The 21,585-nt window shown below is 42.1% G+C and overlaps 1 protein-coding gene across 1 annotated transcript; it reads left to right on the top strand.

Moving 5' to 3' along the window:
* The first annotated feature begins 300 nt into the window (after window positions 1-300).
* sgpp1b (sphingosine-1-phosphate phosphatase 1b) lies at window positions 301-21,039 on the top strand. The gene is made up of 3 exons (XM_023994419.2): window positions 301-1,488; window positions 4,323-4,412; window positions 16,319-21,039. Exons 1-3 carry the CDS (start codon window positions 622-624, stop codon window positions 16,868-16,870), a joined length of 1,509 nt encoding a protein of 502 aa, XP_023850187.1. The 5' UTR covers window positions 301-621; the 3' UTR covers window positions 16,871-21,039.
* The last annotated feature ends 546 nt before the right edge of the window (window positions 21,040-21,585 follow it).

Raw genomic sequence — 21,585 nt, 5'->3', positions numbered from 1 at the left:
GTCAATACCCATGATTTGCCCTATTTAAATTGTGAAGCGCGTCCACAGCACCGCGAAATCGCGAGTACAAGGGTCCTTGGAATCCACAATCTACGTCCCTACCGCATTGAAGTTTACGTTTTAAATTGTTGAGGTATGGGTTATGGTTACGTACGCGTTATGGGTAGGGGTTCATGTTAGGGTTAGGCTTTAGAGTAGGGACGTCCAAAGGAATCGATAAGCACTAACCTGAATACAAGCGCAGTCCCGTTGAAATCGTGAGTGCGTCACCCATGCGTGCGCGTTCGCGAGCACTTCATAGATCTATCATTAACCGGATACTACTTGAGATAGCGGAGGTTCCAGGACGACTAGCTCCGAGAAAAAGCCTCTGTCATCTAAAACGTGTTTGCCGAGCATTGTAATGTATCACCTGATCTTTTAACCGGCCTTGTTGCTGCCTTCGACAGGAAAACGTGATACACGTGTTTATTTTATGGGAATAAGCTATATGGAATGAGCAATAACTCATGATGCACGAGCTGCTGCTTGAAAGCATAGGAAGCTTGCTATATGGCTAACGTTAGCTAGCTAGGAACGGGTAATTTATAGTAAATACACAGTGCTCTATATTGAATCAACATGGCACACAATATTATAACGCAAATTGGACAACTCTGTAATTATCTCCAAGACCCGATTCATGTAGCACGGTTTCAGCAGATTTGCGGTGTGAGCGGGACGTTTTCAAGGAACCCAGCAGAGACCGAAGAAGTGGAGCGAGCTCGCTTGCACAACAACAGCATTAGCCATCTCCAGGGTGAAAATGAGAAATGTACTGTCAACGGAGGTGAAGGGGAGAAAACCAAGAGTCTTCGGCAGAGAAAAGTCACCTCGCCGGGGAACAGTTTGAAACAGGAAGGAGTAGACAATTCTTCTCAGAACGGGTCAGTGGTCACTCCTGCGGGGAAAACGGCCGGGCACATCGGGAGCGGTTGCCGCCTCGCAAGATCCAGTGATGTCGGGCTGCGGGACCTCAAAGAACACGGCTCAAGTGGCGTCAACGGGTCCAGGGTGGAATGTACCTCTGAGACACCTGATGAACGGATTAGTGAGGACCCCAGTCCTAAGACTACTGTCAAGCCGCTGCGCAAAAATTCCCTGACAGGTGATGTGGGCCAGGAGTTTTTAATCGAGAACAAGTTTTTGTACTACCTGTTCACCTTAGGAACTGAGCTGGGCAACGAGCTGTTTTACATCACTTTCTTCCCGTTCATCATATGGAACGTGGACGCTTACGTAAGCCGGCGACTGATCGCCATCTGGGTTTGGGTCATGTACCTTGGCCAGAGCACCAAGGATGTCATTCGGTTGTCCAGGCCAGCCTCACCGCCCGTGGTCAAGGTGGAGATGTTCTACAACTCTGAGTACAGTATGCCCTCTACACACGCCATGTCAGGCACGGCCATTCCATTCTCACTGTTACTGCTGACCTATGGCCGCTGGGAGGTAAAGTTTTGCTGTGTTATTGTTTTCAGTTAGGAGGAGGAAGTATCAATGCACAGTTTGATCAAATTGCTTCCCCACTTGGCAGTGTTTTCATGGAACTGGCAGCTATTGAGGAAAACATCAAGTTTCAACATCAAGTTCCTCTTAGTCACCCCACTATAAGTGGTGTCATCAACTTGTTACAGTTGTAAGGGTCAAATTTCCTCAAGGCTGCTTCAGCTGACAGTCATGCAAATATGAAGCCCTTGTTCTATGGATTTGTTTATTGATGTTACTGTCACTTGTGAAGTGTAATTTTTGGGGGGACAAAACATTGAACTTCAATCTCCCCCAAGCAGCCTAGCTACACTAAGGGTTAATTATCCAATTATATCAGAGAGTTATACAGTGTCTCAGACATGATTCCTTTCCGTGTGCAGTTGCAGAAGCTATTGCATTATTCCCACAGTCAGTGCTAATTTTTATAGTCTTTTGTAAGCCCCTGGCCTTATTACTCATTGTCTCATACCAAATCATCATGAAGCGTGAAAGAGCCAAAGGAAAGAAAGTCGTGCTTCATGGCTCCACTGTCATTACCTTGACAGTGCACTGCCTTCTTCCCCTACACTGCCTGTAGGCTACATCCCTCCTATACATTCCCTGTTTCCTCGCACAGTATGCAAATGTTGACATAATAGTCTGTAAGGTCTACATATACAGCTGGCCATATGGTTCCTACTCTTATTATTACTTTTAATTTACCAGGTTAGCTGATAGAGAACATACTCTTACTTACAGCAATGTTGGGAAAAGAGTTTCAGAGTTTGACCTCCTTCTGGCAGCCGAGTTCTAAAGAGCTCTGCTGGAGAATCATTTCAGAGGCGACAATGATGCTGTTTGAATCATGCCATGAGTGCAGGGGAGGGATTGATGTATGTGCACTGCTCACGGTCTGTTTGCCTGGAGATAAGAGAGGAACTAAGCCTCCTGCAGGTCATCAGATAAGCCATTCACATCTTTTGCCTCAGCACTAGAGTTATGCCACGGGCCCAGCCATTGTGTTGTTTCAGATTTGACTCAAAAAGACAGTCCTCTCAACATTATAGGCCTATCATGCTCTTTCATTAGGCTGTTTTTGTATCGTCCTTACAGTTCTCTCTCTGACTTGCTCTGGCATGCCGTAGTCTTCATGCGGAATGCCTGCCGCTGACTTGCCTGAGCAGAGCAAGTATTTGGGATGTGCTGCAGACCCCCTCCCAACACAGTCTTTCCGGCCCTGCGCGAGTAATTAGAGCCAGATGTCTCTCTGTATGAAGAAGCTGGCAGTGAGAGGACAGCCAGAGGGAGAGGCAACCAAGGTCCTCTGTGGGACAGATCTAATACATGGAGAAAAACATTTCCCTGGCAATAGGCTGCTACAGGCCTGGTCGGGAGGACAACCATTCAAACCATGTTTACAGATGTGACCTTTTATTTTGGCTGTGTTGATATAACACAGAATGCTGCTGTAGACTTTGCACTGACAATCCAGTCCCGTCTCTGTCAGCATCTCAACTGAGTAATGTAGGGATCCACCACCACCAAGTGATCACAGAGCTACAAGCCCAGCAGAGATCCTTCTCAATGACAAGCGGCCAGTGAACCACAAGCTGCACACAGCATAGTGCTGTACACACACCACCTCCATAAATGTTTGCATGACTTAGCCGCAGTATGACCACACACCAGAGCATAAGAGGTCTGTCAGTGGGCTTCCAAGCCAAACGAGCATGTTAACATGGATGTGGACCTGTGGGGCCCCTCAACAGATAGTCCTTGTGTTGACAGGGCTGTTTGTACAGTCTTCCACCACAAGGCTTGTGATTTCATCAACCCCCTGCTCTCTGCTCCCACAGAAACACTGACCTCAGGACAGTTTAGGAGGGCAGGCAGTAGGGCAGCAGGCTATGTGTGTGGCCTGGCTTTGTGTCTACTACACACACAAATGAGCTTTTCCTCCTTCTTTCGCTCTCTGTTCCCCTAGTGTTTCCCCTAGTGTTTCTCAGTCTCTTGTGTGTAAAGCCTTCAGAGAGGCATTGTTCACTGGATGGACTAATTACCTTTCATTTGACACTGAAATCTCCGACCATATGTGTGTTCAGTTCTGCAGAGGAACCAGTAGTGYGCTGTGAATCCAGTATGATGATGTGTGTGTTCAGTTCTGCAGAGGAACCAGTAGTGCGCTGTGAATCCAGTATGATGATGTGTGTGTTCAGTTCTGCAGAGGAACCAGTAGTGWGCTGTGAATCCAGTATGATGATGTGTGTGTTCAGTTCTGCAGAGGAACCAGTAGTGCGCTGTGAATCCAGTATGATGATGTGTGTGTTCAGTTCTGCAGAGGAACCAGTAGTGCGCTGTGAATCCAGTATGATTCACTCTATCTCTCTCTTTTTATGGACCAAGTGCACTCCATCTGATAAGAAAATTACTCAAGTGGCATGCTGTATAGAAAAATGCATAATCCTCGTGTGACTGAACGATGTGTGTTTCGCCCCCCTTCTTTTGAGTACTAGCCCAAAGGTCTGTCAAATCAATTTCAATGAGCATTGCTGAGAAGTGTATATATGCCTATATATCACGTTTCAAACTCATTCCACAGAGGGCTGAGTGTATGGGTTTTTGCTTCTCCTTTGTACTTACTCACTGATTAGTAAGGAACCCCTCACTTGGTTGTCTAGGTCTTAATTCAAAGGAAAAAACAAAAACCATGCGTTTGACATCCCTGCTATAGATCAGGGGTTGACGTATTCTATTGAAGTATAATTTCATCTATGCTTTCTCCTTCCTCATCCCTCTCTTACTCTCTCTCTCTACAGTACCCCTTCATGTTTGGGTTCACTCTGGCAATGTGCTGGTGTGTGCTGGTCTGCATAAGCCGCATCTACATGGGTATGCACTCCATCCTGGTAAGTCTACCTTACTTCACATATTTGTGGTGGTACCTGCCGTTTACACTAATATCAACCAGGCTGTCAACTAGAGGTTGACCGATTTAATTAGGGCCGATTTCAAGGTTTCATAACAATCGGTAATCAGCCTTTTTGGATGCTGATTACATTGCAATCCATGAGGAAACTGCGTGGCAGGCTGACCACCTGTTACGCGAGTGCAGTGTCAAAAGGACCTTGTGGCTGCAAGGAGCCAAGGTAAGTTGCTAGTTAGCATTAAACTTATAAAAAAACAATCAATCTTCAGATAATCATTAGTTAACTACGCATGGTTGATGATATTACTAGGTTAACTAGCTTAACCTGCGTTGCATATAATCAATGCGGTGCCTGTTAATTTATCATTGAATCACAGCCTACTTCAACTTCGCCAAACGGGTGATGATTTAACAAAAGTGCATTCGCAAAAAAGCACAATCGTTGCACAAATGTACCTAATCATAAACATCAATGCCTTTCTTAAAATCATTACACAGAAGTATATATTTTTTTACCTACATATTTAGTTAAAAGAAATTCATGTTTAGCAGGCAATATTAACTAGGGAAATTGTGTCACTTCTCTTGCGTTCAGTGCAAGCAGAGTCAGGGTATATGCAACAGTTTGGGCCGCCTGGCTCGTTGCGAACTGTGAACTAATTTGCCAGACTTTTACATAATTATGACATAACATTGAAGGTTGTGCAATGTAACAGCAATATGGGGTTGCCACCCATTAGATAAAATACGGAACGGTTCCGTATTTCACTGAAAGAATAAACGTTTTGTTTTCGAAATGATACTTTCTGGATTTGACCATATTAATGACCAATGGCTCGTATTTCAGTGTTTATTATATTATAATTAAGTCTATGATTTGATAGAGCAGTCTGACTGAGCGGTGGTAGGCAGCAGCATGCTCGTATGCATTCATTCAAACAGCACTTTACTGCGTTTGCCAGCAGCTCTTAGCAATGCTTGAAGCACAGCGCTGTTTATGACTTCAAGCCTATCAACTCCCGAGATTAGGCTGGCAATACTAAAGTGCCTATAAGAACATCCAATAGTCAAAGGTATATGAAATACAAATGGTATAGAGAGAAATAGTTGACGCGTCATAATTCCTATAATAACTACAACCTAAAACTTCTTAACTGAGAATATTGAAGAACTGGGAATATTGAACCACCAGTTTTCATATGTTCTCATGTTCTGAGCAAGGAACTTAAACTTTAGCTTTTTTACATGGCACATATTGCACTTTTACTTTCTTCTCCAACACTGTGTTTTGCATTATTTAAATCAAATTGAACATGTTTCATGATTTAATTCAGACTAAATACATTTTATTTATCTATTATATTAATTTAAAATAAGTGTTTATTCAGTATTGTTGTAATTGTCATTATTACAAATATCTATATAAAAATCGTCCGATTATTCGGCATCGGCTTTTTTTGGTCCTTCGATTTAATCGGCATCGGCGCAGAAAAATCAGAATCGGTCGACCTCCACTGTCAACCACTCAGCTAGTTGATTCAGGACTGTTCACTGCTGGCATGTCTTGAAAGCACTTGAATTTGATACCTAACCTATGTGAAACAGTATCTAAACCGTAATGTCACCTTGTCCTGAGCTTGGTGTCAGGCGCTGGCTCTACTCTAGTGTCTTCTCCCGGACTGCCTGTAGGTTATAGACACCTCAGTAGAGGCTTGTATAGGACAGTTACAACACTGCAAAAAAGGATGATTTCTTTGGGAGGGTGATTCTGCAGTAGATCAAATGATTATAGGCATTTTAGGGAAGAGAGGGCTTATCAGATACGAAGCTGGTGGTCTGGTAAGCCGGAAGAGGGGTTCTGACCCCCACATGGCAGGCAACATGTTGGTCTATGGAAGTGGTCTCTCTATACCACATACCCACAAAGGCTGGTGCTGGTGGCCCTCAACTACTTCCAGCTAGAAGTTGGGACAACATGAGAGAGGTTGTTGTTGGTAATTTAACATATTCTAGGTTACTCCTCTATGATCATAGGGACTATCACCAATCTCCCATAACAGGAACCAGTGGAGAAATAACTAGTCCCAGCACCAGAAAGATACGAAAATAAATGCATTGGATTGAAACAGTGGCTTACTATGGGATGCATTCAGGCACAGTTTATAAACACTACTCCACTCTGTGTCATCTACCACACAACTCCATGGGCAGACTGTAAATGACTGTACAGTAGACTTGTTTAGTCTGTCTGCCACTGGGCTTTAGGGAAATGTGAACATTACAGATTTATATTTGCCTTCGTGTAGTGCCTTGAGGTCTACAGTGCAGACCCATCTGTCCTATAAGCGGCAATGCTGTCGTCAGGGTGTGAGAAGAGTATTTTATTTTTAATTTTTTCACATTTATTTAACCAGGTAGGCAAGTTGAGAACAAGTTCTCATTTACAATTGCGACTGGCCAAGATAAAGCAAAGCAGTTCGACACACACAACAACACAGAGTTACACATGGAGTAAAAACATACAGTCAATAAAACAGTAGAAAAATAAATAACTAAGTATATACAATGTGAGCAAGTGAGGTGAGATAAGGGAGGTAAAGGCAAAAAGAAGGCCATGGTGGCGAAGTAAATACAATATAGCAAGTAAAACACTGGAATGGTAGATTTGCAGTGGAAGAATGTGCAAAGTAAAGATAGAAATAATGGGGTGCAAAGGAGCTAAATAAATAAATAAATACAGTAGGSGGAGAGGTAGTTGTTTGGGCTAAATTATAGATGGGCTATGTACAGGTGCAGTWATCTGYGAGMTKCTCTGACAGCTGGTGCTTAAAGCTAGTGAGGGAGATAAGTGTTTCCAGTTTCAGAGATTTTTGTAGTTCATTCCAGTCATTGGCAGCAGAGAACTGGAAGGAGAGGCGGCCAAAGGAAGAATTGGTTTTGGGAGTGACCAGAGAGATATACCTGCTGGAGCGCGTGCTACAGGTGGGTGCTGCTATGGTGACCAGCGAGCTGAGATAAGGGGGACTTTACCTAGCAGGGTCTTGTAGATGACCTGGAGCCAGTGGGTTTGGCGACGAGTATGAAGCGAGGGCCAGCCAACGAGAGCGTACAGGTCGCAGTGGTGGGTAGTATATGGGGCTTTGGTGACAAAACGGATGGCACTGTGATAGACTGCATCCAATTTATTGAGTAGGGTATTGGAGGCTATTTTGTAAATGACATCGTCGAGGATCGGTAGGATGGTCAGTTTTACAAGGGTATGTTTGGCAGCATGAGTGAAGGATGCTTTGTTGCGAAATAGGAAGGCAATTCTATATTTAACTTTGGATTGGAGATGTTTGATGTGAGTCTGGAAGGAGAGTTTACAGTCTAACCAGACACCTAGGTATTTGTAGTTGTCCACATATTCTAAGTCAGAACCGTCCAGAGTAGTGATGTTGGACGGGCGGGCAGGTGCAGGCAGCGATCGGTTGAAGAGCATGCATTTAGTTTTACTTGTATTTAAGAGCAATTGGAGGCCACGGAAGGAGAGTTGTATGGCATTGAAGCTCATCTGGAGGGTTGTTAACACAGTGTCCAAAGAAGGGCCAGAAGTATACAGAATGGTGTCATCTGCGTAGAGGTGGATCAGAGACTCACCAGCAGCAAGAGCGACATCACTGATGTATACAGAGAAGAGAGTCGGTCCAAGAATTGAACCCTGTGGCACCCCCAGAGACTGCCAGAGGGCCGGACAACAGGCCCTCAGAGTTCAGTGTGTCAAATCGATCAGATAAATAGTTGGTGAACCAGGCGAGGCAATCATTTGAGAAACCAAGGCTATCAAGTCTGCCGATAAGAATGTGGTGATTGACAGAGTCGAAAGCCTTGGCCAGGTCAATGAATACGGCTGCACAGTATTGTTTCTTATCGATGGCAGTTAGGATATCGTTTAGGACCTTGAGCGTGGCTGAGGTGCACCCATGACCAGCTCTGAAACCAGATTGCATAGCGGAGAAGGTATGGTGGGATTCGGAATGGTCGGTAATCTGTTTGTTGACTTGGCTTTCGAAGACCTTAGAAAGGCAGGGTAGGATAGATATAGGTCTGTAGCAGTTTGGGTCAAGTGTCCCCCCCTTTGAAGAGGGGGATGACTGCAGCTGCTTTCCAATCTTTGGGAATCTCAGACGACACGAAAGAGAGGTTGAAGAGGCTAGTAATAGGGGTTGCAACAATTTCTGCAGATCATTTTAGAAAGAAAGGGTCCAGATTTTCTAGCCCGGCTGAGTTGTAGGGGTCCAGATTTTGCAGCTCTTTCAGAACATCAGCTGACTGGATTTGGGAGAAGGAGAAATGGGGAAGGCTTGGGCGAGTTGCTGTGGGGGGTGCAGTGCTGTTGACCGGGGTAGGGGTAGCCAGGTGGAAAGCATGGCTAGCCGTAGAAAAATGCTTATTGAAATTCTCAATTATAGTGGATTTATCGGTGGTGACAGTGTTTCCTGTCCTCAGTGCAGTGGGCAGCTGGGAGGACGTGTTCTTATTCTCCATGGACTTTACGGTGTCCCAGAACTTTTTTGAGTTTGTGTTGCAGGAAGCAAATTTCTGCTTGAAAAAGCTAGCCTTGGCTTTTCTAACTGCCTGTGTATATTGGTTTCTAGCTTCCCTGAAAAGTTGCATATCACGGGGGCTGTTCGATGCTAATGCAGAACGCCATAGGATGTTTTTGTGTTGGTTAAGGGCAGTCAGGTCTGGAGAGAACCAAGGGTTATATCTGTTCCTGGTTCTAAATTTCTTGAATGGGGCATGCTTATTTAAGATGGTGAGGAAGGCATTTAAAAAAAAAAAAAAAACCAGGCATCCTCTACTGACGGGATGAGATCAATATCCTTCCAAGATACCCGGGCCAGGTCTATTAGAAAAGCCTGCTCGCTGAAGTGTTTCAGGGAGCGTTTGACAGTGATGAGTGGAGGTCGTTTGACCGCTGACCCATTACGGATGCAGGCAATGAGGCAGTGATCGCTGAGATCTTGGTTGAAAACAGCAGAGGTGTATTTAGAGGGCAAGTTGTTTAGGATGATATATGAGGGTGCCCGTGTTTACGGCTTTGGGGTGGTACCTAGTAGGTTCATTGATAATTTGTGTGAGATTGAGGGCATCAAGCTTAGATTGTAGGATGGCTGGGGAGTTAAGCATGTTCCAGTTTAGGTCGCCTAGCAGCACGAGCTCTGAAGATAGATGGGGGGCAATCAGTTCACATATGGTGTCCAGAGCACACATCTTTGAAGAAGAAAGTAAAGGCCATTTTTAGTATTTTCTCCAACCTTTTTATCCCAAAATGTTTTTCTCTCTTATGTAATAGAACACACAGCTCAGATGTGGCAGGCAGGCAGTAGGCCCATCTGGAGAGTCAGACTAGTAGCGATGAGGCATGCTGTCTGTCCTAATATGGACATGCCTGTTGGCCTCCATTTCTACATCTAAGCACCAGGGATACAGAACTGTGCATGTTTGACTCAGTGGCTGTTTGTGAGTGAGAGTGTCTGTGTTTTTCAGAACGTGTGCGTTTGTTTCCACAGCTCCAATTAAGTCCCAAGGGGTGATGTTGTTGTCGCTTACTGGTATGATGTCATTGGCCTGGTTGGCTGCAGTGTTGCGTTTGACTGCCGGTCGCATGGGCAACCGTTGCTTTGGTGATGCCTGTATCATGTCTCAGGGAGTTGACTGATGGACTGATACAGTGCAGTCAACTAGGCACAGGCAAGGGAGTTAGTAGTTACCCAGCCCCAGGCAGTAACCCTGTGTAGCCTCTCTCCTCCTTCTCTATAGCTTCACTGACCCCCTCATGTACACTGTTGATCTGTGTCTCTCTGTACAGGACATGGGGGGGCTTGTTTCCAGCTCATATAATTCTTTAATGGCAGAGCTAACGCTGTTAATGGGGCTAAATGTTGTGTCTGGGGAAATTATATCAGAAACTGTATTCTGGGGTCTGCTGGAGTGTAGAACATCCATTTGTGGTCTCTGACCACTGCCAGGCTTCACTGCTTAATGTGTTCTGTATCAACTTAAAATCTTATCTTGCTCAATGAATACGCTTCCCCCTCTTTTCCTACACAGGAATGGTTTGAAATGTAGCTAAAGGAATTAGCGTAGATATGCCACCACCATCTTCTCCACCATCTGAGAGGCTAACAAAGGCTGGTCCTCCAGGCCTGTCTCTCATTAAGCTGGGAATATACGGTCATTGGAACTAATGAGGCTTGATAGCTGATCCTATTAAGTCATTTAGGATCTAAGAGGTAATACAAGAGACCAGGAGTTGTCTATTCTCTATCCTCCTCCCAGGCTTTCAGTAATGGTAGGCAATGTAGGACCTATGTCATAAATGATTCTGTGGGTTGTATGCCACAGTTCACGGTATTTCTCTATAGGCTTTATGAGTGCTGGTTTGGCTGGGGTTGGAGTGAGCACTGAGTAGCACTAGATTAATTCTAGTGTAGTGTCAGCACAAGCTACATTTTCAGGGTGTCTGAGTTTAGCCTAGTTGGACCAATGGAGACAACGGTTGGGACAGACTAGTGATAGCATTCACAATGAGAGACTAATTCTTAATGATTAAAAGAGAAAAGGTGATAAAACATTACAAGGGCATTGATAAGGATATAAACTCGTGACCCCACCTATGGAATATTTCCTGCTACTTTTATTTTTGTTGACTTCACAGTTAACAGTCAAACTTTGGACCAGAGGAGCCAAAGACTCCCATTTTCTCCTAGCCTGGTACTGAGGCATGCCTGGTAAAGCCTTCACTGTTATTGACATTGAAGGATATTGTGATTTATTTTTAAGTCCCTGCATTTGAAATTAATACAGTGTAATATAATCAATCGTGAATAATACAGATATTGAACTTGTATGGACAAGTTCCCCCTTCACTTCTGACATTCAATTCGGTATTGGTACATAGGTTACTGTGAGAGGCTGTAACAGGTTTTCAGTTAGCCGGGCCAAAAAACGAACGAAAGAAAGGCCGAGAAATAAAACTGTTGCCGGCCAAAATGACTGGGAGAAAAATAATCCCATTCCAAAATAATGCTTTTTATTCATTAATGGAAATACATTTCACCGTCATGTTTATCGGACTATAGGTTCACTTGCAATTTGTGGTATTAAATTGGTCTGTGTGTATTTTCGTTAGTCATCATGTTTCTTATTTATCCAACACAACTATCACACATACACAGCTATTTTGAGCTGGATTTCTCCTGCATCTCCTCAGCTGGTTGCTGCTGGAGTAAAACATGTGCTTTTATAAGACCATTAATTGCACAACAATTCTAAATGTAATAGTGTGTTAAAAACAGTTGGTGCACGATTAAAAATAGCTATTTTTTCCTCCTTCTCAACTTGTAATTGAAGCGCGTCTCCCATTCACCATTCAAGTGTAGGCAACAGGCTATTAGCACATCACCCACCCCTTTACAATGTGAGCTGGAGGCAGTATACATTTTTAAAACCGGTTACTTAATTAAGGCACGTGAGTTTAAAGTTTTGGGAAACAAACAATTTATCCTACCATTAATACCATTCTGCATGCCAGTTATGATTTTCAAATGCGCATTTTCGTGGAACAATTTAACTTCATTAATAACGCTTTCGTTTCTCAAAATCATTGTCAACTGGTTACTCTAAAAATCTGAATGAAAATGATAACCTAAAAGTGAACTAATGAGAGATCACCAGCATCTGCCATATGGACACATTGATACACGGTAATGATTGGCGGCTAAAGAAATGAGGGCATGGAACTCATAGCCTACAGGCCAATGCAGCAGTAGGCCTATAACTTCCATTGCTCTTTCACACCGAGGATTGGTGATTATGGGAGAGTAGATTGTTGGAAAGATTTTTCAAAAAGCTTATGCATTAGATGCATTACCATTATCTAAATGTGATTATAATTCTGGGCACCGTGGGTGGACCCTACTGGGTTATGCAGCCAATGCATATGGGTCTGGTAAATTTCTCAAATGGCGGTAACTTTAAAATCTTCCCGGTCATGTTGTCCGGCGCCACATTTTCCTAACAGAAACCCTGTCAGTAGTGGAAATAGAAGCTGGTCTGAAAGTGCTTCTTAGAGCTATTTCACTGTGTACCTCTGGCCAATCTCGCCTCTGGAGCTCTGAAAGTCCCTTTGATTGTAACATGTGGCCTTGTAGTGATTTTACCACTTGAGGTCATACAGAGAGGCTGCCAAGTGCCAACACGTGAACGTGGAATGACTTTGACATGGCTATAGTAGACACGTGTAGGCCGGGGTGGGTTAATGACTGACAGCATGGAGAGCGGGGTAGAGGTAGGATGATCTATGCCCAGTGGGCACAGACGACATTTCAACATCTATTTTTTATTTAATTTTGGTTGAGTTGTCAGCTAATGTGAAATCAACATAACAAATGTCGCCATGTCATTGGATTTAGGTTCAAAGTGGTGTGAAAAGACAAAATATCCTTATGTTGACGACTTTTTGCAAATCCAATCAGTTTTCCACGTTGAGTCAATGTACAATTCTTTTGTAGAAATTACATGGAAACAATGTTGATTCAACCAGTTTGTCCGGTGGGTGGAATGTAAATAGTTAACTGTCCTGAGCCCTATACTATGAATCGGATACTGTATGAGGAGTTAGTGAGGTAGCTTTGTTCCCCAGCTAGCATGTTTGGTTCCTTGGAAGTTGTGGGAACATACGTTTTTGATTTCCCATTGGTTCTGGGAACGAAGCCATACGCTTCCTAACCGGTAAAACTGAAAGTTGTTTAAATGTTCTGAGAACGGAATTGAAAACTTTGCATGTTCTGGGAACATTTATTTTTAGGTTGTAGGGAGGTTCTGAGAATGTTTTACTCTGGTTCCTGAAGTTTTCCTGGGAGTTTTTATTAACGCTCTGAAAACAGAAATTGTGAGATTCAAACCTATAGTCTTCTGTTCTCTATCCATGAAATTAGTCCACTGTGCCACCAGGATGGTGATTGCACCACCAAGATGGAGCTAGCATGCATGTTTTTTGACACATACAAACTGTTCATTTTAGTCTATTCTAACAGACCCCATTTCAAAGGAACGCACTCATTAAGATCAGGTGAGGCCATTTACTGGGCATGGCAAAAACACCTGAACAAACTTAACAAAATGGAGGAGAGAGAGGGTTTTGTTGATGCTGAGAACGGAATGTATGTTTTTAAATGACATTTTAAAAATGTTCTCTGAACATTAGTAAAGTTTTCTTGTGGAACGTTTTCTTAATGTTCTCAGAACAATTTGAGAACATGACTAAATAAAACCATGAGTGACCTGTAGGAAACGTTATGCTGAAGTACTGAAATTCCCACAGAAGAACATTGTTTCTTAACGTTCTCTGAACTGTTTGAGAACGTTCCCAATGGCAAACCAGTTCCTAGAACATTACCAACATTGAAATGAATTTGAACTTTTAGGAAACGTTCTGTTAAAGTAATGAAATGCCAATAAAATCAAATTTTCTTAAATGTGCTGAGAATGTTCCAAAGCTAAGAAATGATCCTGCACCGTTGTATGCAAAATAACCATAGGACAACCACATTCTCACCAAGCTCTAAGAAACTGGCTGGGTCAACTCTGAGTTCAACTTGGGATAACCGGTCATACGAAAGTTGCTCACCTTTTAGCCAGGTAAGTTTCTATGGCAACGAATCCTTCAGAACTGACCTGCTCTGCGGCAGGCTAACTCACTGCTAACTCTACTTACACCGAATGAAATAACTGAGCAAATGAAATCAGATTCCCCTCCCTCTTGCAAAGATTGCGTCATCATCCCCTTCATTTCAGGAAGACGATTAAATCAGAGACGGAAGCGTACGCAAGACATCCGACTCCTTTTTTTTTCTTTTTTTTTCTGGTTCAAATACAGTCAATGAAATACGCAGACCAGACCCAGCCGCTACTGCTTTGGTGCCTATGGGAGAGCCACCCCATTAAGCAGACCAGAACTGACCTATTTTTTCCAATGGTAAACATCTTGAGTGAGACATCTTCATTTATCCACCATCTTTGATTAAATATATACTTTTTTTGTGTTAGATATTTTAATAATACTATTTCTACCACATTACACCTTTAGTAATGACAGGATGCAATTGAAAGTTCACTCACAGTAAAACCTTTGTATGACTTTATAAAATAATTGTATGGATAGGAGTGGGGGGGAAAGGTGGTTGTGCATTGATAAGCACACCAAAGACGGCATTAACGATACGTAATAAATGAATGACGGCACTTCTAATAGCTTATTTCATACCATAGCCTGCTGAATTTGCAAGATAACTTTTCTTTCATGTTGATTGCTGGGAAAAATGAAACTGACACTAACTAGACCATGGATTGATGGTTATGCATTGTTTCAATTAATAGTTTGGCCATGTGCGACATGCACGGGCAGTAACAAGCCAGCTTGAGTTAGCAGAAACTGCATGATCAATATCCACCTTCGTAGTATGGATGAAGCCTGAGTTGGAATGTGAAGCTAACTTTATAAAAGTCTGAGTAGATCTAGCTTCCGTCGTAGTTTAACCCTCTGGTTACTGAACCGTAGGTAGATAAGAGGTGTTTCACCATGGTTAAAGTGAAAATCAAATGTAGATTATAGCACTGTCTCACAAAAATGTAGTTGGACCCTGCTGATACGTTCCCCATACTTTCCCAGGAAAATAATCACTGTAGAGAATGAGCTTTAAGGTTTATTGGACATGAGTCACATTAGGCTGTTTGTGTGCATAGTCTTTGTTCGGTGGCCTCCATGGAATCGCACACTAAATGATAAAGTGATCTGGAACTTCAACTTCACTAAAACACACACATGAGCACAGGCTACTCTGTTAAACAGAGTAGCCTGCTTCATGACCCCTGGCCTGATTCTTTTCAGAATGGTGGGTTGTTCTCTTCAGCCAGTACTTTTTTTGCACAACATGTCACACCACCATTTTATGGTCCTCGCTAGTTTTTGGCCCATCCACCCCCCTTCGGAGGACAATTAAAATGAAAATAAAAGGTTTTTACAGATATTCTGTTACATATACATTATTCAAAGACTTCACATATATGGTACTTTTATACACAGTATTACATGGTAGGAAAACAGTTTGATATACACATCCAGTGAAAACATGGGATCTTTAGTGACCACCGAGTTGGGACACCCGTTTAAGGTCCCACCTTCTTCAATTTTATTGAGGAACATTCCATTGTTAATTAGTACTTCATTATTAAAATGAAATGAATGTTGTAAAAGTGTATGATATAAAGTGAAGGTCAAGAATATGATATTACTATTAGAATGAAACACTAGTAGGGAAACTAAGAAGGTTGCTCTGTCAAATAGAATTACTCCTCTGTGCTTGGAATGAAACCCCTTATGCTAGCTAGCTAGCTCATTTTAGATAAGAATAGGGAAAGTTAGCTACTAGGAAGGACAACTTACCCTTTTACCAAAAACTTTTGTCATTTCTTAATGTTATGCATTTTTAATGACGTTTGCAATTCTTGTTCCTGTATGTATTTATATTGTTATTTGGTCCTCAAACTTGAACTCGAGATATGCCATTTCGAAAATTAGGCATTTTCCACAAACCGGCATCACACTCCCTCAACTGATTGGTCGGGTAGGCAGACCTTCTGACTTTGTTGCTGTGACAACCCCATGTCTTCCTCTATTGTGTCAATGTCAAATAAAAAAAACTCAGGTTAAGCAAGACTTGAAAATCTGTCATACATTACTCACATGATTAAAGCATTGTTAAGATTTATATGCATTTATTAAGGAGTGCTGTCTGTATAATGTATACTTTGCTAAGTTGTTGATGTTGTTTTTTCTAGGACATCATTGCTGGCGTCCTGTACAGCCTCCTGATCCTGGTGGTATTCCAGCCAGCGCTGGACCTGATTGACAACTTCAACCTGACATACCGCTACGCCCCCCTCATCATCATCTCCCTGCACCTGGGCATGGGCCTCTTCTCCTTCACCCTGGACACCTGGAGCACCTCGCGGGGCGATACAGCTCAAATCCTGGGCACTGGCGCTGGCGTGGCCCTAGCCTCCCACCTTAACCACTACCTTGGCCTGATGCCCGACCCCCCGCTGGACCAGCTGCCCCTATCCCCCCCGGCTCTCAACGCCGCCCTGCTAGCCGTAGCCATGCTGAGGATGTGCCTGGGCGTCCTGGTGCTGCTGGCCATCAGGGCCCTCATGAAGGCCATCACCATCCCTCTGGCCTGCCGTATCTCTGGCATCCCCAGTGGAGACGTAAGGAAGGCCCGGCAGCACATGGAGGTGGAGCTGCCCTACAGGTACATTGTGTACAGCACGGTGGGCTTCAGCACCCTCTTCCTGGTGCCCCAGCTCTTCACCTACCTGCAGCTGTCCTGATGAGAGAGCCCTGTGGATCCCCCAGTCCCCTGTCCTCACCCCTGCTCATCTAAAACCAAGCCCTTAGGAACATGGGAAATTCACACCTTACATATCCTGTACATCCACCCCCTATACCACTAACCTTTGGCCCTGCCAGTTCTAATGACAGAAACCTCTTATCAGGGAACTCCTATAGACTGATTTGACAGGATGTCAGCACTGATTACTAAATCCTATTCGCTTTATCTTACTTCAATTTATTTTTGTCAATCAGAATTTGACCTCTGTTTATCTTAATTTCCCATTTTATGGTCTCAATTTTAAAGGAAATGCACTAATGATTTTGGCCATCAGAGCAAGTTATGGATTAACCAGACTAATAATTTTCTCTCTCTTATTAGTCACCCCTTCCCCAACCGTACATACATTGTCTATCCTGAGTATTTATTTAAAATACTTTCTCTGCTTTTTTGTACTTGGGAGAAAATAAGGATTCAATTCTAATCTGATAAATTCAGCCTGCGTCCTGGTTGTGTTCTCTTATCTATTTTTCTAAAGGGCTCTTTTTATCTATTATTATTGAAGATGATCGGTTGAGGTTTGAATATATAGATTTGTACTGATGAGAGAAAAGCCATGACTGGGGCTGGGCACATGTGATGCAGCGGTGTCACTGTGGGATATATAGAGGACAGGACATTAGCCCTATAAGTCAGATGGTTAAAAGTGGGATTGTTTTGAGCGTCAGGAGGACTTGGCTCAGACACACAGTGAGGAACTTCCTGTTTTATAGGAGGGGATGCACCTGACTGCACGGAATCACTTCCTGCGGGTCTCGTGTTTGGAGGGGCCAAGGGAGGATTAGAGGAGATAACACCAACCCCAACTCTTACCTCAGTGTTCTTACTATATCTCTTTCCAGAAGTGACCAAGGCTTTCACTGCTTTAATGTGGTATATAGTATAGGTATACTATCATAGTATTGTAAATTGTCTGGCTAATTGATTTGTTTGTTTTTGATTGTTTTTAACAAAAAAAGAGTGCTGACCGGAAGATTGCCAGCAGTTTCCCACTAGCAGAGAAAAGACTGAAAGGACTGGAGCCCGTTGCTGTGCTGATCACACTGATATAGATATACTGTAGATACATCCATTATTGGAAAAACAATATTGTTCCTGGACCAACTGTCAAACAACAGAACTGTATCTTATCTTGGCCCACAGGGGCAGAGGCTTGATAAGAAAGCTAAACTGTACATCCTAGTGTGGTTATGGAATACATATGATATATAGATGTCTATAGTACTGTCCTAATAGAAACCCAGCTAGCACATTTTGTTCCTTGTAAGTGGTGGGAACGTATGTTTTTGGGAACGAAGCCATATGTTTCCTGACTGTTAAAACGGAAGTTTTTTTTTAAACATTCTGAGAACAGAAGTGAAAATTTTGCCTGTTCTGGGAACTTTTATTTTTAGGTTGCATGGAGGTTCTGAAAACGTTTTACGCTGGTTCCTTGAAAGTTTTCCTGGGAGGTTTTATTAATGCTCTGAGAACAGAAATTATATGCTATTTTGAGTTTTTTTGAATAACTTCCTTAACAATGCTAGCTTGTAGTGGGTTAACTTTTTTTTTTACTCCAAGCATAGATAAGACACATGGAAAGGAATATCCTGAGGCATTAATCATGCAAATACATTTTTATTTTGACCACATTAGTGAGATTCAAACCTATAATATTCTGTTCTCTATCCATTGACTTAGTCACTGCGCCACCAGGATGGAGCTAGTATGCCTTTTTCTTTTGTATATAAAGCTATTCATTTTAGTCTATTCAAACAGACCCCATTTCAAAGGAAACAAGCATTAATTAAGATCAGGTGTGGTCAATTAGTGGGTGCAACCAACACACCTGAGCAAACTTAACAAGATGGAGGATAGAGACAGTTTTGTTGATGCTGAAAACGGAATGTATGTTTTTTAATAACATTCTTAGAACGTTCTCTGAATGTTTTCTTGTGGTTTTTATGTAAAGTTTTCTTAAAGTTCTCGGAACAATTTGAGAACGTCACTTTAAATAGAACCATGAGGAAACTTGTAGAAAATGTTATGCTGAAGTACTGAAATTCCCACAGAAGAACATTGTTTCTTAATGTTCTCTGAACTATTTGAGAACATTCCCAATGTCAAACCAGTTGCAGAACATTCCTAGAACATTACCAACATTAAAATTAAATGTAACCATGTTTGAACTCTTAGGAAACGTTCTGTTAAAGTAATGAAATACCAAGAGAATAACTTTTTTTGTCAACTTATTTAAATGTGCTGTGAATGTTCCTAAGCCAAGCAACTATCCTGCACCATTCCCAGAAAGTTGTGGGAAGGTTGTATGCAAAATAACCATAGGACAACCACGCTCTCACCAAGCTCTAAGAAACGTAGGGGATCTCAGAATTTTATGTGCTAGCTGGGAATGCACTGTTTCCGCAATGCACTGTTGTTGTCCTGTCCATTTGCTGGTCTGTCTGTGTCTTACTGGCCACTGTTGACCGGAAGCGCTCAGGAGACAGCTATGTTGTGGCCTTGTCTTACGCGTGCGAGTTTGTGTTTTATTTGTGCTTGTCTCCTTCCATTTCAGTGAGAAGGAAGGTCATTTTTGATATGATAATAAACTTGGACTAAAATAGAGCACATCATTCTGATCCTCTAATAAACAGTGTGGTTGGACCTAGACGGTCAGTTAATTTAGCACTACCATTTTATCTTGGCCAGGAAGTCTCCCTGCAGATTGAGGAACGATAAGTTTATTAGATCGATGCAGATAACTCAAGTTTCAAGTGTTATTAGTTGTATGTGCGGGATACGCATGGTATACATCGTCTATCAAAATGCTTACTTGCATGTGTGTTCCTTCTCGACAATGCAACAATAAGAAAATATAAGATTACGAGCATAAAGTAAACAGCAGTAGAGTATGTATATTTTTTTAGCGTAAGTATCATATAGGAAGGTATAATTTGGAGTCCAATATTTACGTGTGTATTGGGGGGGGGGGGGGTCAACTTCCTGATGCTGATTACAGTAGTTATTTCTATACTGAATGCCGAATTCTGAAGTGAATCTTAATCAGAAACTATTTTAAATAAATATTTTAGATAAATGTAAGAAATTATATGGTTAACTGTTGGGTTGTGTTATCAATGTCTTATTTCAAAGCATTTAGTTTCAACATGAAGATGTGACGTTTTCCAAGATACTCCCAATGACTTTCCATTTGGATGGTGATTTGATCACCGTTTCTTTTCAACTTTTCTACCAAATGAAAAGGGTTCAGTGATGTAGCTGTACTGTAGCTTTAGTAGAACTCTGTTCTTACTACCCTAGTGCCTTTTACGGTGTTTCAGGAAGGAGTTGTAACCTTTCATGTTTTTTGTAGCCATTGAATTGGAGAGTGGTGAGAGACATGTAAAAAAATGTGTTGTTGGGTTCAACCTATTTCAATTCCATTTGAATTATATTAAAAACTGTGTGTTTGCCTTTGCACTTGTAACTGCAGATTAGGTTGATTGTCATTACTACTTTAGTACTTTGTTCAAACAGCAGATGTTTGAAACAGTTATCCATGTTTTTCACTGTTACTTGTTTCCCTTTTGCTTCTCATTTTAATTTGAAGCATTTGGTCCTTAGTTCTTAATTTGTCAAACTGCATTATATAAGATATTTGCATGACCAAATCTTACAGATGCAGTATTTGTGATGATTTTTGACATGGCTACAACAAATGTCCATGTCAAATTGCTTGTTTTACAGAATCATCTTTTTATAGACCAAATAAATATTTATATTGAACTGTATTTAATATTAGAAATATTCGTGAAACTGAGATTTATATGTGTCCGCCGGAAAATCTCTTGATTTTTCAGTTATTTGTTTGATCAAATGTTATTTGAAATGACCTTTTTATGCAGTTTTGACATGGTAGGTAATTATTTTACAACCTAAAAAAATGTGTATGTCCATTTTAATGGTTGGGTTCAATCTATGATGAGGATGTTCATTATATGAGGCTCTGATCTGTCAGACTGTATGAGTGAATTAATCAAAATAATCTAGTGAGCTAATCAAAACAAAGTGACTGTCCACTCCAGTCCATTTTTAACAATTTCAATAAAGAGATGTAATTTTTGGTCACTTAGTGTCTGTGTGGTTTCACTTTGAAATGGCTCTAGTTTTTACCATGTTGAAGGGTCTTTCTTTTGTGTCCTTTCTCTGCATTACCTCAGCCCTGTTGGTTCTGTATATTATGTAGACGTGGTGAGGTATGTGTTTTTCTAAGCACTGAAGACATGCAGCAAAGTTTCCAATATGTGCTGCCAAGGTTGTCAGGAACAGTGAAAACATGCTTAAACCACTGGCCCAAGATAAAATATATTTTCTTCTGCAGTGAGGCATGTTGATGCAAGCGAAGCATGTGGGACTTGGTCAACCTTGCTGAATGTTTTGGAACACTTGCTGTACCTTGCCTGCAGTGCTTACACACTCACACTGCACTAGCAGCCAGCTAGGCCACCTGCTACGAGCCAGCCTCACAGCAGTCCATAGTTCACCAGCAGTATGCGATCACGCAACCAAGGGAGGGAGGGCCGGGGTCACAGATTGACAGTAGGATAGCACCTAGGCTGTATAATTTGTGCCCCACATTGGGAAACCCTCATCTGATATCCAGAACTGCACAAT

The sequence above is a fragment of the Salvelinus sp. IW2-2015 genome, linkage group LG9, assembly GCF_002910315.2.
Source record: "Salvelinus sp. IW2-2015 linkage group LG9, ASM291031v2, whole genome shotgun sequence".
Lineage (NCBI taxonomy): Eukaryota > Metazoa > Chordata > Actinopteri > Salmoniformes > Salmonidae > Salvelinus > Salvelinus sp. IW2-2015.
The sequence above is the reverse complement of the archived record's forward strand: the minus strand, read 5'-3'. Positions and strand labels throughout refer to the sequence as shown.